The sequence below is a fragment of the Mauremys mutica genome, chromosome 10, assembly GCF_020497125.1.
Source record: "Mauremys mutica isolate MM-2020 ecotype Southern chromosome 10, ASM2049712v1, whole genome shotgun sequence".
Taxonomy (NCBI): Eukaryota; Metazoa; Chordata; order Testudines; family Geoemydidae; genus Mauremys; species Mauremys mutica.
Window position 1 is genome coordinate 13,500,105 of NC_059081.1, and position 22,022 is coordinate 13,522,126.

Sequence of the window (22,022 nt, forward strand, 5' to 3'; positions counted from 1 at the left end):
GGTTTTAGAAGAGCCATTTTTGTGTTCTGATATACTAAAGTTTACCTCAGTGTGAAAAGCTCTCTTCCACTGACTTACAGAAGCAGAATAGTGTAGTAAGACCTTCGGCCACTCCTGATTTTTATCCATTCAGAGTAGATTTGCATTTCTGGTAAGTAATTAAAATGTAGCAAAAGCTCTTCAGGGTAGGGACTGTTTCTGTTCTGTGTTTGTACAGTGTTTGGCAGAATGGGGTCCAGGACTAGAACTCCTAGGCGCTATGATAATATAAAAAATAAACAAAAAAAGTGATGCACAGTCTCATGTGACATTAGTTCTGCCTTCATTGAAATCAATTGCAAATCTCTCATTAATATGTTTAGATTTTAAATATGTAGGCAGCACAGCATGTGCTAGAAGCAAACTCTAGAATTTCCCTTTTAAAAAAGCCAGGAGCCCAGTCCTGCAAGGTACTGAGCACCCTCCTCAACGCCAAAGGATTGATTTTAGCATTTGGCAGAATTGGGCTGGAAAGATGTAAATTATGAGGGTATTAGATAAGCATCTTTAGGAAATCCTCTGTGGTGGTGATTATTATTACAGCTATTATCTAGTCAGCAAAGTTAATGCGTGCCTATTTCTAGAGCAAGGATGTATGTTAATAAAGTGTTCAGCATTCATTGCAAACAATCTTGTCAGTTTCCTAGTCAAGATTCTAAAACCTCTCCTGCTCCTTTTGTATAAGACAGGCAGACTTCATTACATTCAGGTTTAATTTAAAAAGCAAATGCAGAACTTATTGGCTCAGGACCTTAAAGAATTCCATGTTTAATAATTGTGAAGGTTTGCCATCAGATTTGTCTCCACTCTGAATTAGTAATGTTGCTGACTTATTGTTTTAGAAGAGGAAGTCCTTGACCTGCTGGGTTGAAAGAATTGTGACTGCTCTGAACCTTTGTGGGTCCTTTAGCTCTGCCATATCCCCTGTGAATAATTAGAGGTATTTGAAAGTATTGCTGGAGAAGCCAATTTGTGTCGTTCACTTTGCATATTGTTGAAGCCTTATGAATTAATCATTAGCAGGGCAAAAAATTAACTTCTTCAGACACATATTTTGATGGGCCATGAGGGAGATTGTAAAGTGATCTGTAAAATATTCTACTAATCCTCTAAGTATTAAATTATTATACCTGCAGGCTAATTTCAGAAAAAAAAGAGTTTTTTTTCTCCCTCCTTAACTGAATAATGGACTGGAAAAAAAACAAGCTTCGTTGTTTTCTAGGATTCTTAGAAAGAATAAATGTGCAATCTCGTAGATTGCTGAATGCCATCCAAATTGTTTTGTAGCCTTTGGTGAAATTAGTCTTGAAGGTTTTTGCAGATGTTTGTTTATATTTAAATGCCAATGTTCTAGTTCTTTTTAACCAGACTAAAACACATGGTATTTGGGTCTAATGTAAAAACAAACAAGGTGGTGACTAGTGATTGCCTTTAACCAAAAAGGCACTGAATGCATTCTGAGGTTCTAATTAATGTTAATAGACTGCTATGTGGTTAATACAATAAGCATATGCTTTTATTGGGTATGCTGAATATTTATTTTTTTATCCCTTTCAGCAAATGAAACTGAATTAGCGTTCTTCTGTGAAGAAGATTACAGAAACTACAAAGCTAATCCTGTTTCGGCTTGGTGACGATCCCAAGAGACCTGGGTTTTTTTGTTTTCCCATACCCGTTTAAAACTCTTTTTTTCTGTTTAATGAGATTTTTTTTTAAAATCAATAAATCCTAGAGGATTGCCTCACAAATACTGAAATTTCTTTATTATAGAAACTCATTTCTCTCAGGAGGCTGAGATTCGGGGGAAAAAATCAATGACATAAATTTGCTTTCCTTTCATACTCTCTCCCCCCGCCTACAATGTAAGCAGTATAAATGAACTCGGACCTGTAACATTCTGGTGGTGTGATTCTACAGTGGTGGATTAAGTAAGTATAAAAGATGTTAGCTATGTATGGAAATTGTACAAGGCAGATGTAAAATCCCATCATAATAGTATCCTCTTTTTATAGAAAAAGGAAACTTTTTATGACCAACTGACTGGATATTTTAAAGAGTTTAGGGATGGAATCCCTAGGTTACAAATAATAGAATTATTTCACTCATTTTATGTTCAGTCTGTCTTTTGTTTGAATGGTGCAGGCTGATTCAGGTTTCATATTCTTCACTTGTGAATGCTTTCCTTTATACTCTATATTCCAGCCCCGTTTAAGTGTGATGAAACAGACAAATGACTGTTTGGAAGCTTTTGTGTTCAAGGACCAGCCTGTTTTTAGCATCATTTCACAGAGATGCCTTGGTGTAAGGCATAGCAACTTGACTTCTTGTGTGACATCAATATGCATAAGCAGACATCAGGCATTTCTCCAAATGGTGTGAAAGCCAGTGAATGCTCCTGGGTTCAGTTCAGTATTAAAATAAAACCAGAATGATTGCATTTCTTGTGAGGGGAGGCACAGTCTGTGGGTAGCTGTTTCCATGACAGGGAGTGATTCTTTCCCACTTTCTTGGAGATGAATATTCCCATAGTGTCACTGTCTATTAGTACCTGGAACTTCCATACTCTTCTGCTAGATTCACCAAATTAAGAACAAATAGAATAGTCATCCTAGAATGATTAGATAAACTTGCTCTCCAGGAAGACTTAATACTGCTGTTCCATTAAATTGCCGTGCTAAGCCAGTAGCCCTTCATGGGCTGTGTTGTACAATAGCACGATAAGACCTTTTGTTATGCTCTCGAACACTGCTTGTATACTGTGACTCTTTCTGAAATACTGTTCGACTTGTGTTACTTTCACCAGCTCTTTAAAGAACTTCAGTCTTCAAAAAAAGGCACAGAAAATTACCAAGACTTATTATGCAAACAGAATGTTGGAACAGAATACAGGGAGGATTGGTAATGGAATATGAGGCCTTTCATCGCTGGAAGCTGGTTTGGTTCTGGAGCAGTTGAGTGGTGAACAAAAGTTGTTAGCATCCATTACTTCCAGTAGCCACTGTGAAATGGGTTACAGGTCTCTGTTCAATTCCTTACGGAATGGTCAGCCCATCACAAGAAAAGGCCACCACAGTTGGTACCCTGGTTTGTGGTCTTAGCAGAGGCCCTGACTAAATGGGTACGGAGATTGAACTAACATCTGATCAAAGATGATTTCCCCATGGCAATGTGGGCTAGTTTGTACTGATTTTGCTTGTGCTCTTAGTCATTGTGGGGATAATGATGACTTTACTTTCCAGGGCTATCAACCTGTCATCTCTCACCAGCTCTAAATTAAACTATAAAACAAACAGAACTGTAGTCTTTATCTTGAGTTGCTTTGATTTTAAATCAGCCTGAGGTTTACTGTCTGATGGATGGTGGAATGAATGGACCCTCCTGCAGAAGAAACAGATCCAGGACTTTGTATGGGTCACAATAGTTGGGAAGGGATAGCTGCAATGGGAGAGGGCAGAGCCAGGGTATTTCTCACGGAGGGAAAAATGGCATCAGGGAGTGGAGGCTTAGTTAGATGTTGGCATGGGAAGATGGCTGCAGTGGGAGCAAAGAGGAAGTTTGAATGAGAAGGAATTGCCAGCATGAGCAATGGTGCCTGGCTGAATAAATTCTCAGTTATAGCTAGTCAGCTGGATACAAAAACAGTCTTCAACTGTCCTAATTTTTACAATTAAAACTGTACTTTGTTCGCTTAAAATACCTTTTGCAAATCTTGCTTGTGCAGGCATCTGAATTTTCCAGAGACAATTCTGTTACCTCCTGACAGTGATGCTGCTTTTCTATTTGTTAAGAAAAAATGGCTGGCATGGATATTTATAATGGGTATGTTAAATGCTCCCAATTGTTATTGGCTTAGACCCTTCCTAGATCTTCAAGGAGGACTCTAAGTCTATGTTGTACAGTGTCAGCGTTAATTAGGGGAACTCTTTACCCTCTGAGAGTTATTTTGTTCTAGAAGAGATTTGCAAGTATTGAACGTAGAAGGACGAATGTTCCTTGTTTGGTTTTGTGGGCATTCAGCACACTACCTTACAATTAGTTCATTTGAAAAAATATTTGCAGGTAGCCTTTAGCATATAGCACTTGTCACTGGTCTAGAACAGCTGTGGATTCTTGTCCTACTGGGCAAGGAGTAGGGAAACTGACTTCAGGCCTTGAGGAAGAGGGATCCTTAAAGGGTGGGAATGTGATTACAGGACATGCTGTACTTGTCCATGCTTGGTCACATCAATAAGAAAATACAGGGCTCTCTTTGAAGTTAGTGGCAGCAGGATTGCTATAAACACTTAGGCTATGTCTACACAGGCAGAGTTTTTTCTCAGAGAGTTTGGTCGCTGATAAAAAAGCGCTTAAAGAAAATTGCTGTTGTGTTCACATTGTCTTCCACTGGTGGCATAGCGCATTCACACTTGTGGCACTTGCATCGGCAATGAGAGCAGTACACTGTGGGTACCCCACAGTGCAGCTCTCCCGCTTCTGCTGCTAGGTCTTGTGGGAAGGCACAGGGGATCATGGCGCTTCATGGGTCCGGGCTCAATGCCCTGTGATGCACTGTTTTCCGTCTCAGCATTCCATGTGCTTCTGTTGTCAGTTTGCGGCATTTTTCAATGCTCCTTGTGTGACGTTGCACCCCATAATGCTTTATAGAAATATGCTTATGAGTGTAAATATGATGTAACTGGAATATGCTTCCTACAAAAGGTCTCTTGTAAGGTATCATTACAAAGCTTATGTTCTTTTGCATGTATTCATCCTATTTGTATGCATGTATCATTTTTATATCTGAAGTTATGAGCGTTGACTCTATGCTTGTATTTAAAGTGTTTGCTGTAGAAAGCACCTAAGGCAGATGTGGTCAACATAGTGTGAAGGGGTTATTCAAGTAATTGGAAGTATTTGGTTAACAATAGACCTTGATCGACACCAATCCACATTGGAGCTTTCCTTGGAATTCTGCAGAAAACTGAGTCATGCATGGATATGTGACTTGCCCATGTGACTTCAAAACTCCATTTTGTAGTTGGATTCTACACAGGGGGAAAAGGGGGTGTCCACCCCCGAGAGAGAAACTGTATAAGCCTCTGGAAAAAACTCTCCATGTTGTCTTCAGCTGGCTCTAGAGATAGCCTCTCTACCCCCAAAGGATACCTGAAAGAAACTGGAACAAAGGACAGTAACTACAGGGGGTGTGAGTGATTGCTGGACCCAGACTAGAAGGAGGCTAATCTGTAAAAGAAGCTTACTGGAATATCTCTGAGGGTGAGATTTCATCTGTAATCACTTTCTTACTGTATTAGGCTTAGATTTGCATGTTTTATTTTATTTTGCATGGTAATTCACTTTGTTCTGTTATTACTTGGAACCACTTAAATCCTACTTTAATAAAATCACTTTTTACTTATTAATTAACCTAGAGTATGTATTAATACCTGGGGGGGCAATCAGCTGTGCATATCTCTCTATCAGTGTTATAGAGGGCGAACAATTTATGAGTTTATCCTGTATAAGCTTTATACAGGGTAAAATGGATTTGTTTGGGGTTTGGACCCCACTGGGAGTTGGGTACCTGAGTGTTGGAGACAGGAACACTTCTTAAGCTGTTTTCAGTTAAGCCTGCAGATTTTGGAGGACGTGGTTCAGACCTGGGTCTGTGTTTGTAGCAGGCAAGTGTGTCTGGCACAACCAGGCAGGGCACTGAAGTCCCAAGCTGCCAGGGAAAATGGGCTTAGAGGTAGTCTCAGCACATCAGTTGGCAGTGTCTGTGATTCAACCCGTCACACCTTGTTTTCTGCTTGCCCTGCCACATCTATCTGCAGGAATGGATCCCGCGCTGATCTCCACTGCTCTGCTAGCTCTTACTAGCACATCGCGAATAGCGGTGGAGTTATTCTTGAAGTTACAAAGGCAATAGCAGTCACAGTTGCCTGACGCAGTGTTCGACATGGAAAGCAGCAACATTAGATTGCTTTTGGCATTCATGGAACAGCTGATCACAGTGGAACATCGCTTTTAGGCTCTGGAAATTACCACAGAGTGGAGGGGTTGCATCGTTATGCAGGTCTGGGTTGACGAGCAGTGGCTGCAGAACTTTTGGATGCAGAAAGCCACCTTCCTGGAATTGTGTGCTGAGCTCGCCCCAGCATGTGACACAAGGACTCCTGAATGAGAGCTGTCCTCTCAGTGGAGAAGTGCATGGCGATTGCAGTGTGGAAGCTGGCGACTGTTGGTCGTGAACCAGTTAGGAGTGTGGAAGTCGACTGTTGGGGCTGTGTTAACGGAAGGGTGCAAGGCCATTAATCACATCCTGCTGCGAAAGACCATGACTCTTGGCAATATTCGTGAAATTGTGGATGGGTTTGCAGAAATGGGTTTCCCTAACTGCGGAGGGGCGACAAGGGGTTCTCGCAACAAATCCTTTGGCCTCACCGTGTGGCCACCAACTCTCACTGGTGGCTGCACTGACACTTTTTTCCTAAAATACTTAATTAACTTTAGGAAAAATAATTAAATATGCACAGATTCACATCCAGATCTTTTGTGATGTATATTTGTAGGGTTTTTTGGGAGACTCAATAATAAAAATAATGCTACCTCCTCCATCCAGGGCTTAGTGGGTCCTGGGGCTTGCTGTGAAAAGTGATATATGTATATTTGTTAATATCACAGCACACTTAATAGCTACCTGTCAGGCTGTGATACGTGATATTAACAAACATACACTATCACTTTTCACAGATAGCTTGTAAATCTGCTGTGAAAAGTGATACTTGCATATTTGTTAATATCACTTTTCTCAGCAAGCTTCAGGAACCCATTAAGCCCTGGATGCAGGGGTAGAAGGGGGAGTCAGCAGGGGCCAGTGGTGATGGTGGGATGGATGCATTGCCGGGGAGGTAGCGGTGACCCGGGGCAATGAGGGTGGGCAATGAGCCCCGCAGTTGTGTGGCCAGAGCCAGTGCCTGGTATCTGCTGCCATGCGGTCAGGGCTGGGGCTCAGTATCCGTGGCCAGAACCCAGAGCTGGGGTTGGGAACTGCCTGGCTGGAACTAGGGATTGGAGCCCACTGCCACATAGCTGGAGCTGTGGGTCCGCACCCAGGGCTAGTGCCTGCCACTGCATGGCCAGAGCTGGGTGCTGATGCCCAAGAGTGCATGGCTGGAGCCAGGAGTCAGAACCAGCCACTACGTGGCTGGAGCCAGTGCTCATTGCTGCATGGCCAGAGCCAGGGGTCAGCACCTGGGGCCAGCTCCTGCCACCATGTCCGTGTGGCCGGAGCCTGGGAACAGAGCTGTGGGTTGGCGCCTGCTGCCATGTAGCTGGGGCAGGGGATCAGCACCAGGGGCTTGGGCCGTGTGGCTGGAGCCCGGGGCCAGTGCATGTCACTGCACAGCCAGAACTGGGGGCAAGAGGCCGACTGAAGCTCCGCGGCCAGAGCTGGGGGTCAGCAGCTGCTGCCCTGCAGCCAGAGCCAGGGATTGGCGCCCTAAGCCCCATGTTCGGAGCCCGTTGCCCTGCAACCGGGACTGGGGCGTCAGCGCCTGCCACTGTACAGCTGGAGCCCGGGATTGGAGCCGGGAGCCAGCGCCTGCTGCCACGCAGCTGCAGCCAGGGGCTGGAGGCTGAAGCCCTGCAGCTGGAGGCCAGGGCCATTTGGCCAGAGCCAGGGTGTGTGGTCAGTATCCGCTGCCCTGTGGTCGGAGCCCGGGGCCACATGGCCAGGTTCCTGAAGTCCCGCTGCTGGAGCCTGCCGCCCAAACCCCCTCTCCCAATGTGGGTCAAAAACTCACCTTATGCTTGCAGCCTTGCGCCCCCACCTCTCTCCAGAGGCAGTGCAGGCGGTGCATCCAGGAGCAACAAGGAGGACGGGGGAGGGGCTAATGCTTTGCCACCCCCCCAGCCCTCACCACCCAGGAGGTTGCATGAAAATCCCCTGGTGGCTGCATGCTGTCATGGTGGCTGCATTTCAGAAACATTGCAATAGATGGCATGCATATTCCAATTCTGGCACCAGACCACCTTGAAACGGAGTACATCAGTCGGAAGGAGTATTTCTCCATGGTTTTACAGGCACTTGTGGATCACCCTGGGCATTTCACTGACATCAACATGGTCCAGAAAGGTGCATGACACCCGTATCTTTAGGAACATTGGCCTGTACAGAAAGCTGCAAGCAGGGACTTTCTTTCCAGACCAGAAGATCACCATGGGGGAAGTCGAAATGCCCAGTGATCCTGGGAGACCTGGTGTACCTCTTAATGCTATGGCTCATGAAGCTGTACATGGGAAACCTAGATAGCAGTAAGGTGCGGTTCAACAACAGGCTGAGTTAGGTGCAGAATGACTGTTGAATGTGCATTTGGCCGATTAAAGGTGCGCTGGCGATGCCTATATGGCGGGTTAGACCTTAATGAGCCGCATGTTGCACACTGCATAATATTTGTGAAGGGAAGGGTGAAAAATTTACTCAGGATGAACTGCCAAGGGCTATTAGAGGGGTGCAATGTGGGGCAATAAGAATAAGGGATGCCTTGAGGCAACACTTCGAAGATGAAAACCAGTAATATTTGTTGCTATGATTGGGACTACAATGGTTAATTAAATTTGATATGCTAGGAAGCAGTTGTGATTGTTAAGGCCTAGGATTCAATGTAAGGAACTGATAAAAGTGCCTGTTGATTTGCAGGTGCCATCTGCTATCATAGAAACAAAGAGTGCTTATAATTGAAAGAACTTTTCTTTTATTGCCAAATAAACCACAATCCAACACCATACACACACACACACAGAGACACACACAGCTTCTTGGTGGGGGAGAAGGTACTGGGGTGTGTGTGACTTTCAGAGCTGAGCATAAGTCCAGCTTTCGTTTGAAACACTGTCTACAGGGGGTGGAGTTTAGAGGAGAGTGCAAAGTGTCAGAAAGCAGAAAGGAATGTGCCAGGAGAATTCTGAATGTGCTGAAGGGGAGGGCGAGCACGCATCTGCTCAGTCTGGACCATTACAGGAGACTGGAGCAGGTCAGTTTGATGCTCCAAAACTTTTATCAGCCTCTCCATGGCGTCCCTATTGTACGCATCATTTTCTTTTCTTTCCTGCTTGCTGCTTTCCCTCCACTTCTTGCGTTCAGTCTTTTCTGCCTCTGACTGCAGCAGCACCTCCCGGAACATATCTTCCTTACTCCATCTCAGGCATTTTCTTATCTGGCGCAGATACTCTCCTGCTGTTGGAGGGGGTTCTCAAGGTCATGTCTAGAGAGGCATAATTAACAATAAACAGAAACACTATTGTCAACTATAGACAGAGCATTGAAACACTGCTCGTAACATACCTATCTTTCTCGGTGACCCTAAGCAAGCACACATGCAGGAGAACACCCCAAGAATGGTGAGTGAACCCAGAAAAGCAATGTGAAAGGGTCGCGGGGTACTTATGGGGGTCAACACTCTAAACGCTCCTACCGTTTTCCACAGGGGGGGTCACTATGGAAAAAATCTCACTCCTGAGGAAGGAAGCAAAGGTGCATCTGCTACATGCTTGCAACTTCTGCCCCGGTCCCTTCGTTGCTTGCCTGTGTGCAGCTTTGGTCCCTGCCCAAGTAATTGAAGAGTGGCGCAGGAAAGTGTCTCTCAATGGGGGAAGGAACAAAGCAGCTCTGCCAAGGAACCTCTGGCAGAGAATCGCTGAGTACCTCCAGAAAAGTTTCTCTCTGGAGGAGTCTCGTGAAATCTTGGAGTGCATCAACTCCCTGTTCCGTCGTACTGCCTAGCTGCGTGTGGAAATGCCTAGCACACAAACACAGCCAGCCTTGTACATTTCTCTGCCCTCAACCCGCTTCAGAACTTCACAAAGCAAAACCACTTATCAGGGGTCTCCTCTCCAGGCTTGCCAGAGAGCGACTGCCGAGACTGGTGATCCACTGCTGGAGTGGAGAACAGCTTCTGACTGGATGCACCACCTGCCGGCCCTGCCGTGGACTCCACATCTTCAGCCTCCTCCTCTTCATCAATGACTTCCTCCTCTGGGTTAGGACCACTTTCCACTGGCTCCAGACCCGACGAAGTATCCATGGTGCTCTTGGTGGTGGAGGCTGGGTTGCCACCTAGGGTAGTGTCCAACTCCTTATAAAAACGGCAGGTCTGGGGCACAGCACTGGAGCGATGGTTTGCCTCCCTTGCCTTGTGATACGCGTTCCTCAGCTCCTTCACCTTTGCGCTGCACTGCAGTGTGTCCCGATCATAGCCCTTTTTACGCAAGCTGCACGCAATCTGGCCGTAGATATCGAAATTCCTACAGCTGGCGCACTGCTGGGACTGGACAGCCTCCTCTCCCCACTCATCAGATCCAGTAGCTCCGCAGTAGTCAAAATGGGAGATCGTTTGCTGCGTGGAGCCTTATTGGAAAAACCTGGGAGGTGGGCGCAAGCCTGCCCATGTTTAAAGGCCCCTCCCTCAGCCCAGTGGGAGGGACCACTGGACCCGGGTTCCAATGAGTACTTGGGACAACTAATGAAAAAAGGGGTAGGAGTGTGGAGCCGCGATGGTCACCAGGGAGGATGTGATGTGAGCTCCGCACGCTGAGCAAACAGGAAGGGGAATTTCAAAATTCCTAGGGCTTTAAAGGGGGAGGGGCAGAAGGTTGTTCACCGGGCAGCAGAGTTGAAACTGCTGACCAGAGTGATCAGCATGGGCATTGTGGGACACCTTCCGGAGGCCAAATACAGCGCTAAAATCAGGCATGGTGTCTACACTGGCACTACGGCGATAAAGCCTTGGTGCAAAAAAGCCTCATGATTCTTGTCAACGTGGGTTTTTTTACAGCGCTGCAACTGAGGCATGTCGGCGCAAAAAGTGGCTTTGCAGTGCATAGACCTCTGCTGCCTTTTGGTGAAAAAACTTGGCAGTGTAGACCAGCCCTTAAATTACATACAAATGCAAAAGTTGTGTGTCTGTCTACACTGGCTTTATGGCTTATAACAACAATCTATAACCCACTAAAAGCCACCCCCCCCCAGTTGTTGCCCCCCCAATTCCTCCCTAGGACTGGAGGTGTTAATAGGCCACTTCACCTTGAATGGTCTTTTACAATATGTGTTAACTACTTACGCTAAACAGTCTGTTCCACCTCCTATTTAGCTGTGACACTCGGGATCTACCCTAGAGCTTACAGCGGCACAGCTGTCCAATGCAGCTGCGCCACTGTAAGATCTCTAGTGTAGCTGCTCTGCGCCGACGATGGGAGAAAGCTCTCGCGTCGGCATAATTAATCTACCCCCAACGTGTGGCAGTGGGGTGTGTTTTATTCACACCCCTGCGTGACATAAGTTATACGACATAAGTGGTAGTGTAGACATAGCCTACGTTTCCCAGACCTGAAGAAGAGCTTGGTGTGGCTTCAAAGGATGTGTCCAAAAAGCTATTACCTTGCCCCTCTTTATATATTGTCTGGCAGTGTTTCAGGAAGGGCTCTGCTTTTCTTTGAGACCAGATCTTTTCCCCATTATTTCTTTTTGCTGGACTTCTGCACATAGACCTGCCAAATATGGATGAGCCTAGTAGAGAGGAGCAGGAGAGGTGAGACTTCTTTTTGCAGCTCTTTGTGGCACTGGACTGGTTGTTTCCTACCTTAGACAAGGTAACTTGTCAAGCCTTCCCTTTTCTGGCTCAATCCATTCAGTCCTTCCCTGTGCTTTTCTTCTCTTCCCTTCTTGCCCTCCCCCTCCCCCCCGCTGCCCACATCTTCACTGCAGCAGGTTTTCATGGATGCAGCATTTGCTGTACAGCTGGGACAGCAAAGGCTCACTCTAGTGGTGCACAACTCTTTTTTGCACCCATTAAGGGATGTGTGCCCTTCCCGAAACAGAAGTTATGTCCCAGCCGTGACCTGAATGAGGAGAGTGTCAAAGGATCCTTCTAAAACAGGTTCTCAGAAAATCGTGCATAACAAAACCCTGTCCACTTCTTGGTTTAAACACAGAGTTGGGTGCAATGAGTGGGGAGAACTATAACCAAGCCCAAGAGCTACTCGCGTGATGTATCTTTGTCTGAAGAGAAAGCCAGCAGGTGTCAGCACAGCCTGTTCTTCAGTATTCCAACACCTGCGTGAGCAAGGAAATAGTTAGCACTTGTGAAGAACAGTTCTCTGTGAACTAGTTTAACTTGCAGAGCCTGTGCTAGCTCTCTCGGGCCAAGTGCTGACGCTTTCCTTGCACACAGTGTTGCATTTTAAATTGAAGTCAAAACACTGGTGTCAAATCGTAAATTCCTTCTGTTAGATTAAGAGCATTCTTTGCATAGCCAGTTCCAGCGTGTCTAAACCTTTGCACAGCCTGGATGTTAATCTCCCCATTTGGAAAATACCAGTTTTAGTTTGCTGAGGCGTATTTATCTAGCTTTAAAATAAGCTGGTCTTAACTTCAAGGTGAAGCACCCAGAGCAAACACAAACATATATGCAAAATCCATCACTAAATCTTCAGCAATACAGCATAAGCCAGAACACACACATCATCTTAATGCCCTCCACCCTACCCTCCTGTTAGTCCCCCCTGTGCAGCGAAAAAAGGGGAATCTTGCGTTGTGGCTTCCAGGCCATCACATCTGAGCTTTGATCAACTCAGGTGGGATGTCAATTCCAGTGCACAGAGGTGACAGGCTGCAGTGTTGTGAATTGATTCACTCAACTATGATGGCTGAAGTTCACATAGATTATGCCCAGATAATGGGCGACAAGTGGTGTGTAAGGGGGTGTAATGGACTTCCTTACATGAGTCTCCCATCTATCTACATGCATTAACTTACCAGGGCAAGGCTGGCTACAGAGGAGATGAAAGAAAGTAAAGTTGAAGTGTGGGTGCGGACTGGCCTGTCTGATGTTTTTTCCTTAAATCTTCCAGTCTTGTTTCCCTTGCTTTACTCCTCTCTTCTGGCCTCATACTGTGGAAGTTACTCCAGGGATTTTCAACCTTTTTTGTGCATAAGCAAAAAATTGTCCTAGGCCCCCAGAGTATCAGTACAATAATCCACAAGCCATTTAGTTCCCATTAGTGATGCATAATAAATTGACAAATTTCATTTATATCAATCACCCCTAATGCACAAATGAGGTAGTAAGGGAATGTAGTGGGTGGGTTGCTGGTGGTGCCAATGGGGAGGTGAGGAGGATGGGGGAGTGTTCTCTAGTCCCCCAGCAGGAGACTTGCTTCAAGAGTGTTGTGGGCCTGGCCCTGTTGGCGTGTGAAACACAGCTCTCCCAAGAGCTGGGAAGGAAGGAGAAGACTGAGGAGCAGATGTGAGATTGGGTTAGGGATAGAGCAGAGAGGGACAGCAGGAAAAGTGAAACTGTTCATACTGTCCTACACCCTCTGCTGCACCCTAGAACCCACATGATTTTGCTTCACCCCACCAGCAATCCAGGGGGTGCAGCCCAGCAGGCATCCCCTCATGATCCATTGGTGGGTTGAATCTTATGGCAAGTCCTGATTTACAGAAACCAATTCCTTTACAATGTAGGGGCCAAATTCAGAGGTAGTGGGGGTAGGAGTGTAAATTGGATGCAAATCTACGTTGGCTGTGGCTACACTGAAGAGACCAGAAGAAGGTGCAAAGTATATCAACTTAGACTCACCTCACCCTAGGCCTCACGTTCTGCCAGTGTGGCATGTAGTGCTGCACAGCTGAAAGTTTCCCTATAATCTGGCTTATGCTGAGTTCTGGCTTATGCATCACACTTGGGTCTCATTCTGCCAACGTTGTTATCTGCACCTATGGGGTCTATAGAGATGAGGGTGCAAGTGGGCTGGGAAAACATGCCCAAAGCATCTATATTTTTCCTGTTCTATAGTCCACATGTGATGCTTAAGAGGCCAGATCAGGAAGCTACTTTGCTTCAATGGCCTTAACTTTAAAATGTCAAGTATTGGGCTATTCCCACATTGGTGTGCAGTCAAGCCTCAGGCTCAACGACCATCTAGCTGGCATGAACTAAATCAGATCAATGGTCTTTAGTCAGTGACTTCACATGTATAGAGGAAGGCCCCCCTATAAATCATTACTGTTAGCTGAGCCTCTCGTTTTCTTTTCCCATTTTATCAGGAGGAATCTGGCTTAGCAGAAAGCAAATTTGGCTCTCTTCTAGCATCTGCTTTCCTAGTGCTGCCTCTAGAGTACTGACTGAGACATCTATTTAAGAGCAAATACTTGATAGTAGATGACTCTTTAATCCAGGAGAAAGAGGCATAACAGCTGATTTTGGCTGGAAGTTGAAGCTAGATAAACTCAAATCAGAGGCAAAGACAAATATTTTTAACAGGGAGGATAACTAACCAGTGGAACAGCTGGATGTGGTAGATCCTCCATCACTTGCTGTCCTTAAATCAAGAGTGGACGTCTGTCTAAGAGAGATGCTGCTCTAGGTCAATTCCAAGTCATTGGGTTTGTTGCAGGAATCATCAAATTACATGGCCAATACTACACAGGCCAACTTAGATTGTCATAATGATCCTTGCCAGTCCTACCTCTATGAAAAGTGATTCATTTGCTCCATGCACAAGAACAGCAAATAAGGTTATACTGTACTCACATATTGTACATCACATGTTTAATTTAAATTATCTGGCTCTGAGTTTCACATAAGTTCTTGGCAGTGGCAAACTAGTCTGTATAGGAGTTCTTAAAAACTGTCACTCACTAAACAATACATTGAACCAAGCCTCCCTAGTGTAACAAATCCATTGTTTCAAAGCTAAGGCACAATCTACCGATTCCACTAACTTAATGCATGAAATTTTGAGATACAGAATACACAAACAGTGACAAAACATTCAGATGTAACAGCTAGTGGGACCTGTGCTAGTCTTCTAGGTGACTTGGAGAGATTTTATGAAATACACCTTATAGCAGTTTTCAAGCAATCGCATCCCCCTTAAGATTTAACCATAGTTTGATAAATCACTTTGTAAGTAAATCCCTGAAGAGCGGGAGACCAAACACATTGCTAAAAGCCCTGTATAATAAGGAAAGTGTCAGAGAGCTGTACCTGCAGAGGCTAAACTTTAGCACAGGAATTTAAATTAACTCATTAAAATCAATTTACAAATTAGCTCATTAAAATACAACACTGTGAATCTAGAAGTGGTGGATCTGTTATCCCACTTCCTTGAGGTAGTGACTAAAGCAGTGGCTCTCAAACTTTTTTACTGGTGACCCCTTTCACATAGCAAGCCTCTGAGTGCGACCCCCTTATAAATCAAAAACACTTTTTAATATATTTAACACCTCTATAAATGCTGGAGCAAAGCCGGGTTTGGGGCGGAGGTTGACAGCTTGCAACCCCCCTGTAATAACCTCACGACCCCGAGGGGTCCCGACCCCCAGTTTGAGAACCCCTGGACTAAAGGAACTGAGGTCAAAGAGGCAGTGTTAAAGATTGCATCTTTCCACTCATTAAACTCATCCATTGTCCCCTTCTTTTTTAGCTCTATATTAGGGCAACTTTTTGCTTACTGAATTAAGCTCTGCTATTCCTGAGCTGCTACCACTTGTACAATATCCAAGGTCAGCATCCACAGAGGCCTATGTAATTAAATATCTATTACAGCTGTAACTAATGCAAATATGTGGAATATTCCCTCCTACACTCATATGACATAGAACTGACAAGTCTATCAGAGCATTGATCCTTCTAGGTAGTATCTTCTCCCATCACAATAGCAAATACCAGCTGCTTACGTTGGTGTGTTTTGTTTCTCACATTTAAATCCTGGACAATCACGTCACTTTATTGATAGCTTTATTTAATGGAAAGATACTTTAGATTAACATTGTATTGTCTATAGAAAAAGAGACAGCACACAAGAATGAGTGAGTAATGATGCCATTATACAGGCACATTCATTCTATCTTTATAGAGCTATAATTGTAAGACTAAGAGGCCAATGATGAAAGAGGATTAAAACTGGCCCTGTTCTCACAGCTTTGCAATAGGTTCTTATACCCTAAAGGCACAAAGTAAGCAAAACAGAAAATAAAAATACAAACAGCTTGTCATTTCAGCTATAAATCTTGCAACAAAATATACAAACACCAAGTACAAAATAATAACAGTAACAAGGAAATGTTTAAGCTAACATTCCTCCATCCCCTAGCTACATCAAATAATGCAGTGGGGAAAGAAGTTAAAAAAGCAAAGAGCATTTCCAAAGTTTTCTTTACACTTTTTAAAAATTATTATTTCTACAAAATAAATTATTCAAAATTTTAGTATCAAGGATTTAGAATACAGACCCCAAAGGGTAGAGCCATTCTGAAAGTTGCACGAGTGAGGACTTACGTTCAGTAGGTAGAGAAATTGGTCCCGGGGTAGTCAACTTTATTTTTTGTCAAGGTCCAGATTTCTTGGTCAAGGTATAGGCAAGATCCAGACTCCAAAGAAAATAATAAGAAACTCAACAATAACGATAATAAGTAAATACAAATATTTTGGGGTTCAATCAAAAGTGATTGGTGGTCCAGCTTTGGCCCACCTATTGACTACCCCTGATCTACAGGTTTCAGAGTAGCAGCCGTGTTAGTCTGTATCCGCAAAAAGAACAGGAGTACTTGTGGCACCTTAAAGACTAACAAATTTATTTTAGCATGAGCTTTCGTGAGCTACAGCTCACTTCAGGTTCAGCCCTACCACTTCTTGCTCTGCGAGTGGTCCTGTTGATGTCAAACCCTGTGTCTCAGTGCAAAAGTTATCTTGGTATTAAAAAAAAAGTTTTTTTGTTTTTTTTTAAACACACACTGAAGACAAAGCCTAAGGCTCATGCAACTTTCTCTCCATCTCCTCTTTTTTGCTAACATTGTAGCAGTCTACCAGGTTGCCTGCTGCAGAGGAGTGAGAGGAAGCACAGATGTGAGAATAAGCGTCAGAATCAGGATTCTTTACCTTAGCCAGAAAATGTGAAAACTAGTGATTTTATGTTGGCTTTGCCTGATGATGAAATACAGCAGGAGGCTGGAATGAGTAAGTGGACTGAATTCAAATTCACTTCCAGGAGTTAAATTGAAGTGGATGGAATTACACCAGAGGTGATTTTGACTCAGACCTCTCACAGAAGCTGTAATTTGCCATTCAGTTGCACATATTACTGTCAAATCTATCTGCTTTGTGAGTAACGTTAGCAGATAATGATCTGAGCATGGAGGGGTTCTCGATAATTCTCCCTGCCCTGAAAGGCACAACAGGGACACACACTAACTCCCTTCTTATTGAAGGAATTATCATTTGATTGTGAAATCCAGCACACTGACTCTTGTCTTGATTTCCTTGTATTCATTAGGAAGACATGGTGTTTTGAGATTCCAGGGTGACTCTTACACAACAGCAGAAATACCTGAATATCATCGGGGGACTATTAGTAGCAGCTTGTAAGTCTTACTCTCTCCAACAGTTTAAGGCTGAACAGCAAGTTCTGATCAGCAGCAACTTTTAAAAATTCTCTGGTGATTCAGGTATTGACACCTGTCTTCAAGGCACTGTCCAACAGCAACTTGTGTACTTTACTCTGTTGTAGGAAACAAGGTTATTACAACCAGATCCTAACATCTTACTTTGTTGTAATTCTTCTATTTCCTCTTGATTCTCCTTTTTAAAGGATCTGTTGTAAAGCATGGCAGTCGTCGTAGACAGACAAGTTGTAATCTCTATGGGGCAAAGATTGTGGATTTGTAAGTGTTGTAAAGCATCTACGACATTGGTTTGTTTTCAATCAAGAATGGTGTATTAATTTAGACTGTGGACAGTCTGAACAATCGTTGTGATAAAGAAAAACGAATATAGGGTCTGATTCTCCACTGCCTTGCACAGAGTGTGGGCATCATTCACTCCTGTGCCAAGTAAGTGAGAAGTTCTGCCAAATGATGCTAGTATTTTTATTTCGCGGGTGCATAGTCATCCAGCCAAGCGATGGCATCTTCAGTGGTGTGATGCAGTTCTTCTAGGACACCGTTGACCCTAGTCAGCAGGCATTCCTCGACAACGTGCGGCATTGTCTGTGTTGTGCTGCAGTTGCACAAAGGGCTGTCACAAAGGCCCCAGTGATACTGGTTGGCTGCACAGAGACGTTGCCTGGTCCGGAACCTGTTCAACAGGGACCATTGGCGACAGGGCAGGTCAAAACCAGGCGGGCAAATTGTGGGGTTGGCAACGAGGGACTGGTTGGGGATTATAACAGATATCCATTCCTCTCGCCAGAATGTTTCCGCCCTAACATCCTGATGTGGCAGATGAGACCATAATGGGTGACGTGATGGCAAACATGCAGCTGGTGGTTTAAAAAGGTCATTGTGCAGCGGCAGGCTTAAGTTGGCGTGTACTTTCTCTAGTAACCTGCCAGTGGCAACCTCTCGTCTGATAGGAGGAGGAGCAATATTGCTCAGAACTGGAAGCCATGGGAGTGGAGTCAGATGCAGGGTGCCAGAGATGATACACATGGCGGCATGTAACAGCGTATGATGCTAATGTATGATACTCACTTTGTAGCTGAGTAAATGACTCTTGAAGGTGCAAGGCACTGGGGAATCAGGCCCATAATATGTAGCTATGTTGGTGTCCATTCTATGACTGAGACTTGGTCGGAGACAGATGAGTTTTAGCCTTTGTGAGAATGTTCACAGCTGTAAAGTCCCATTTTTTGGAGGTTCTGGATCTGTCACAGAGAGGGCAGATGTGTCATTGCTGGTGGTGAAACAAATACACCTGATAGTTGTTGTTGTAGATGTAGTTGGACACGTTGATTTGAGTTTAATAAGAGTAGTTTCAAACAGCGTCGCCCCATTATTAAATGCTAATTCAGCTGGCAGCTGTCATTTCCCCAGAGCCCAGAGTCAATATCATGAAGCTGCGAGTCCTTTTGGAGCTTATCTTTACACTCCTTCCATTAGGGGATGCACTAAACTTTGGTTTCACATCGCTGAGAACGTGTGATCGCAATGACCACTGCGGATTACGCTAAGGTGTAAATGCACTTCAGGCACGGCGCTGTCTTCAAAATCTATTATAACTTTTGGAAATAAATCAACTCTTCCAACTGTACAAATATGCACATGCATCGCCCACATCTACAAGATCAAAAAATGCACTGTTCACATTTGAGAAAGTAGTGAATACTGAGATGTGCCATCCAATTTGTTGTGTCCAGGGGTCAAGTTTGGAAGCACATCCCACAGGTCTCCAAGTCACTGGATGTTTCTGCTATAGTGGCAGGAGTTAAGTTGTTTATGTTGAGATTTATACTGTCCTCACCCAGCTTCCCATGTGGAACAACCCCAGGGACTGCTCACACTGCTCAGAACCATTGTTTTGGTTTAGCAGCAGATTCATATGGTCCATCAGGTCACATGCAGAAGGATTTCTTCATAATCATATGGGATACAAACTGTCCCTCCTGCTATTTAAAAAAGAAAGCAGCTGGGGCCCCAACAGAGAAATGTCAGTACAGAGTACCACCAGCTACTATCTCAATCGACCAATATGACCTATAGAATTCCATTTGTTTTCTACATATATTTACAGCTGCTCTCTCAAATGTCATGATGATTTTTTAAGGCAACAATCATGCTAGCAAATCAGCAATATATTTTAAATATTACTGTATAAACTAATTTAACAGTAACTGATTTTCTAAAGTCACCAACTATGAATATCAACCCACAAGGCAATTATACCAAACATACACAATTATGAAAAACCTCAAGAAATCTTCATAGTGCTTTGAAATTCTCCATCATAAGAGAGGCTTTGCTACACATTACTGGAACTTTCTCCGCTTGAATATTCACCAGTTGCACTGGGCAGTGTGAATTTCACATACCTTCCCTTTTCCCAGCCGTTCCGAATGCGCCGCAGTCTTTGGTGGATACAGGGCAAATGAAAGAATATTTTCGCTAAGATCACAGTACATGGCACCAGTAGTGTGAGTGTGTAACTTGGCGGCAGATAGAATTTGTATTGGTTTTCATCAAAGGCCCTTGTCCATCCAAAGGTGAGGGTGTGTAGGGTGCTGACTACCAGGGCAATAAATCCAAGGGTGGACTACAAGGAAAAGAAACACGCCATTTACTGAGGTGCCACACTTCTCACAGTAGTAATACTTAGTGTAAATAAAGCCCTGAACATTTACATGGCACTTTGCTAAAGTAAGACATCTCCTGTCTGCAGGGCATAATAGCTAAGGATTCGAAATCCGTTCCCACTGAAGTCAATGGGGGATTTGCCATTGGCATCGCTGTGAGCAGGACCGGGGCTCTAGACAGGACAAGCATCTTCGACGCACAGTATAACGATTAACAAACTCTCACCACCTCTGAATACGTGCTATCCTCAAGTTAGTGGTGGGGAAACTGGCGTACAGAGGGTGAGTGAATAATTGAAACAGAAACAAGCTGGTGTAAATGACAGCCTGCAGTGGTTTCCCTGTCTCCACTCTGGGTTTGTGCAGGTCCCACAGATAGCTGCAACTGGGGCAAATCCCAAGTGTATGCTGTGGTGGAAGCACATATTAAATGGCTTGTTTTTAAGAGGCCTGCACAGCCAGCATCTTGACTTAGGCACTTAACATTAGCCCCCCAAAATCCTGATCAATGCTTCTTGTTAGTCATAGCCAAGAAACACTGCCTTCCAGAAGCCAAGCTGGTGATTGGCAGGGGTGGGCGGGAGGAGGGCAGCAGGAATGATAGGGTGGAGTAAAGATCAAATCATCCTATTTGGGAAACAAAAATCAGCTGGGAAATTGCTGCTTCTAAAATGTTTCCTCCTGGTTTGTGAATGTTAGTCGACAGTTATACCAGATTTCTCAAAAGTAACCTGGTTAATAATGACAAACAGACCAACTGTACCTGTCCCTCAGTGTAATTAACTGGGCATTTAAAAGGATTTGGAGGTGGAGAAGAAAGACGCTCTATGGAGTCTACTTCCCTATAAGTGGTATATAGCTAGCTACTTAAATGACCCACATCATTCTGAGCACCTTAGAGTCATTACTGGATTTCATCCTTACAACACCCTTATGATTTAGGCAAATATCCCCACATTACAGATGGGGAACTTATCCATGGTTCTACAGAAAGTCTGTGGCAGAGTTAGGACTCAAACATGGGTTTGCTGAATGCCATTGCAGCACTGTACCCCTAGAGCATCCCTTCACACCAAACCCATCCTTCCTTCCTACTCAAAGTCTCATCAAATTCCTAAGCCTAAGCAATAACAAGCCCCCTGCAACTAGATGAGGAGAGGTTCATCTTATTTGGAAAATTAAGAATGATAACTAGCTGGAATGTGCCCTGATTGCAGTTGTAAGAGACAGTGCTCCTAACAGCAGCAATCGAGTCATCATGGCTCATACATCATTTATTTGCTGTTAGCTCTCACCGGCAGCCAAAAATCCCTGGGTGAAAAGTGGCAGGAAGTACCAGCTTATGACTAATCTTTCAGAGAAAAGATTTAAAATGGGGAGGGAAAAAAATGTACAAAGTGAAGCAATAACATTCTGCATTAGGCAGGGTGTTCTTTTGGAGAGTTAATCCACAAGGGTTTTCACATAACTTGTGGCACTTGAAAGTTAATTTTTTTTTCCTCTTCAGTTTCTTTTTAAACAACTGCTGGTAGAAGTGAAGCAAAAGCAAACGTTAGGACAAAAGGAGACAAAGCATCACAGTGGATCAGTTAGTATTAAATGAAAAAAAGCCTACCTTTAAATGACCTGAAACAAAACACTAATAGGCAAGGAATTCCTAGATAAGGATGTAACTCAGTCCAGAAGCATAGGAGAAGTTCCTTAGATGCAACAGCGGGCTAATTCATTAGTTATACAAATGAGCATCTATATAATAATATGTTTGAGCCTGATCCAACTTCCACAGCAATCAATGGGCATCTTTGACGGTAATGGGAGTTGTATTGGGCCCTCTGTCCTCCTGCAATGTGTGTGTGTTGTGTGCTACTGCCCTC

General features: G+C 44.2%; 2 protein-coding genes across 9 annotated transcripts in view; one reads left to right on the forward strand and one right to left on the reverse strand.

Annotated features, from left to right (window-relative positions):
* Positions 1-1,789, forward strand: part of C10H2orf76 (chromosome 10 C2orf76 homolog) — a 33,568-nt gene extending 31,779 nt beyond the window's left edge. For all 3 annotated transcript variants that reach the window (XM_044978275.1, XM_044978274.1, XM_044978276.1), the window contains exon 6: positions 1,597-1,789. In XM_044978275.1, coding sequence (XP_044834210.1) covers positions 1,597-1,673 — 77 coding nt within the window. In that variant the 3' untranslated portion in view covers positions 1,674-1,789. The remainder of the gene's footprint in view (positions 1-1,596) is intronic.
* Positions 1,790-8,785: 6,996 nt separating this feature from the next.
* The window catches only part of STEAP3 (STEAP3 metalloreductase), a 41,583-nt gene continuing 28,346 nt past the window's right edge, over positions 8,786-22,022 (reverse strand). For 4 of the 6 annotated variants that reach the window (XM_045032411.1, XM_045032410.1, XM_045032412.1 and 1 more), the window contains one exon: positions 14,686-20,108. In XM_045032411.1, coding sequence (XP_044888346.1) covers positions 19,818-20,108 — 291 coding nt within the window. In that variant the 3' untranslated portion in view covers positions 14,686-19,817. Of the gene's footprint in view, positions 9,285-14,685; positions 20,109-22,022 lie in introns of those variants that run through there. The other 2 variants (XM_045032409.1, XM_045032414.1) reach the window with 2 other exon arrangements.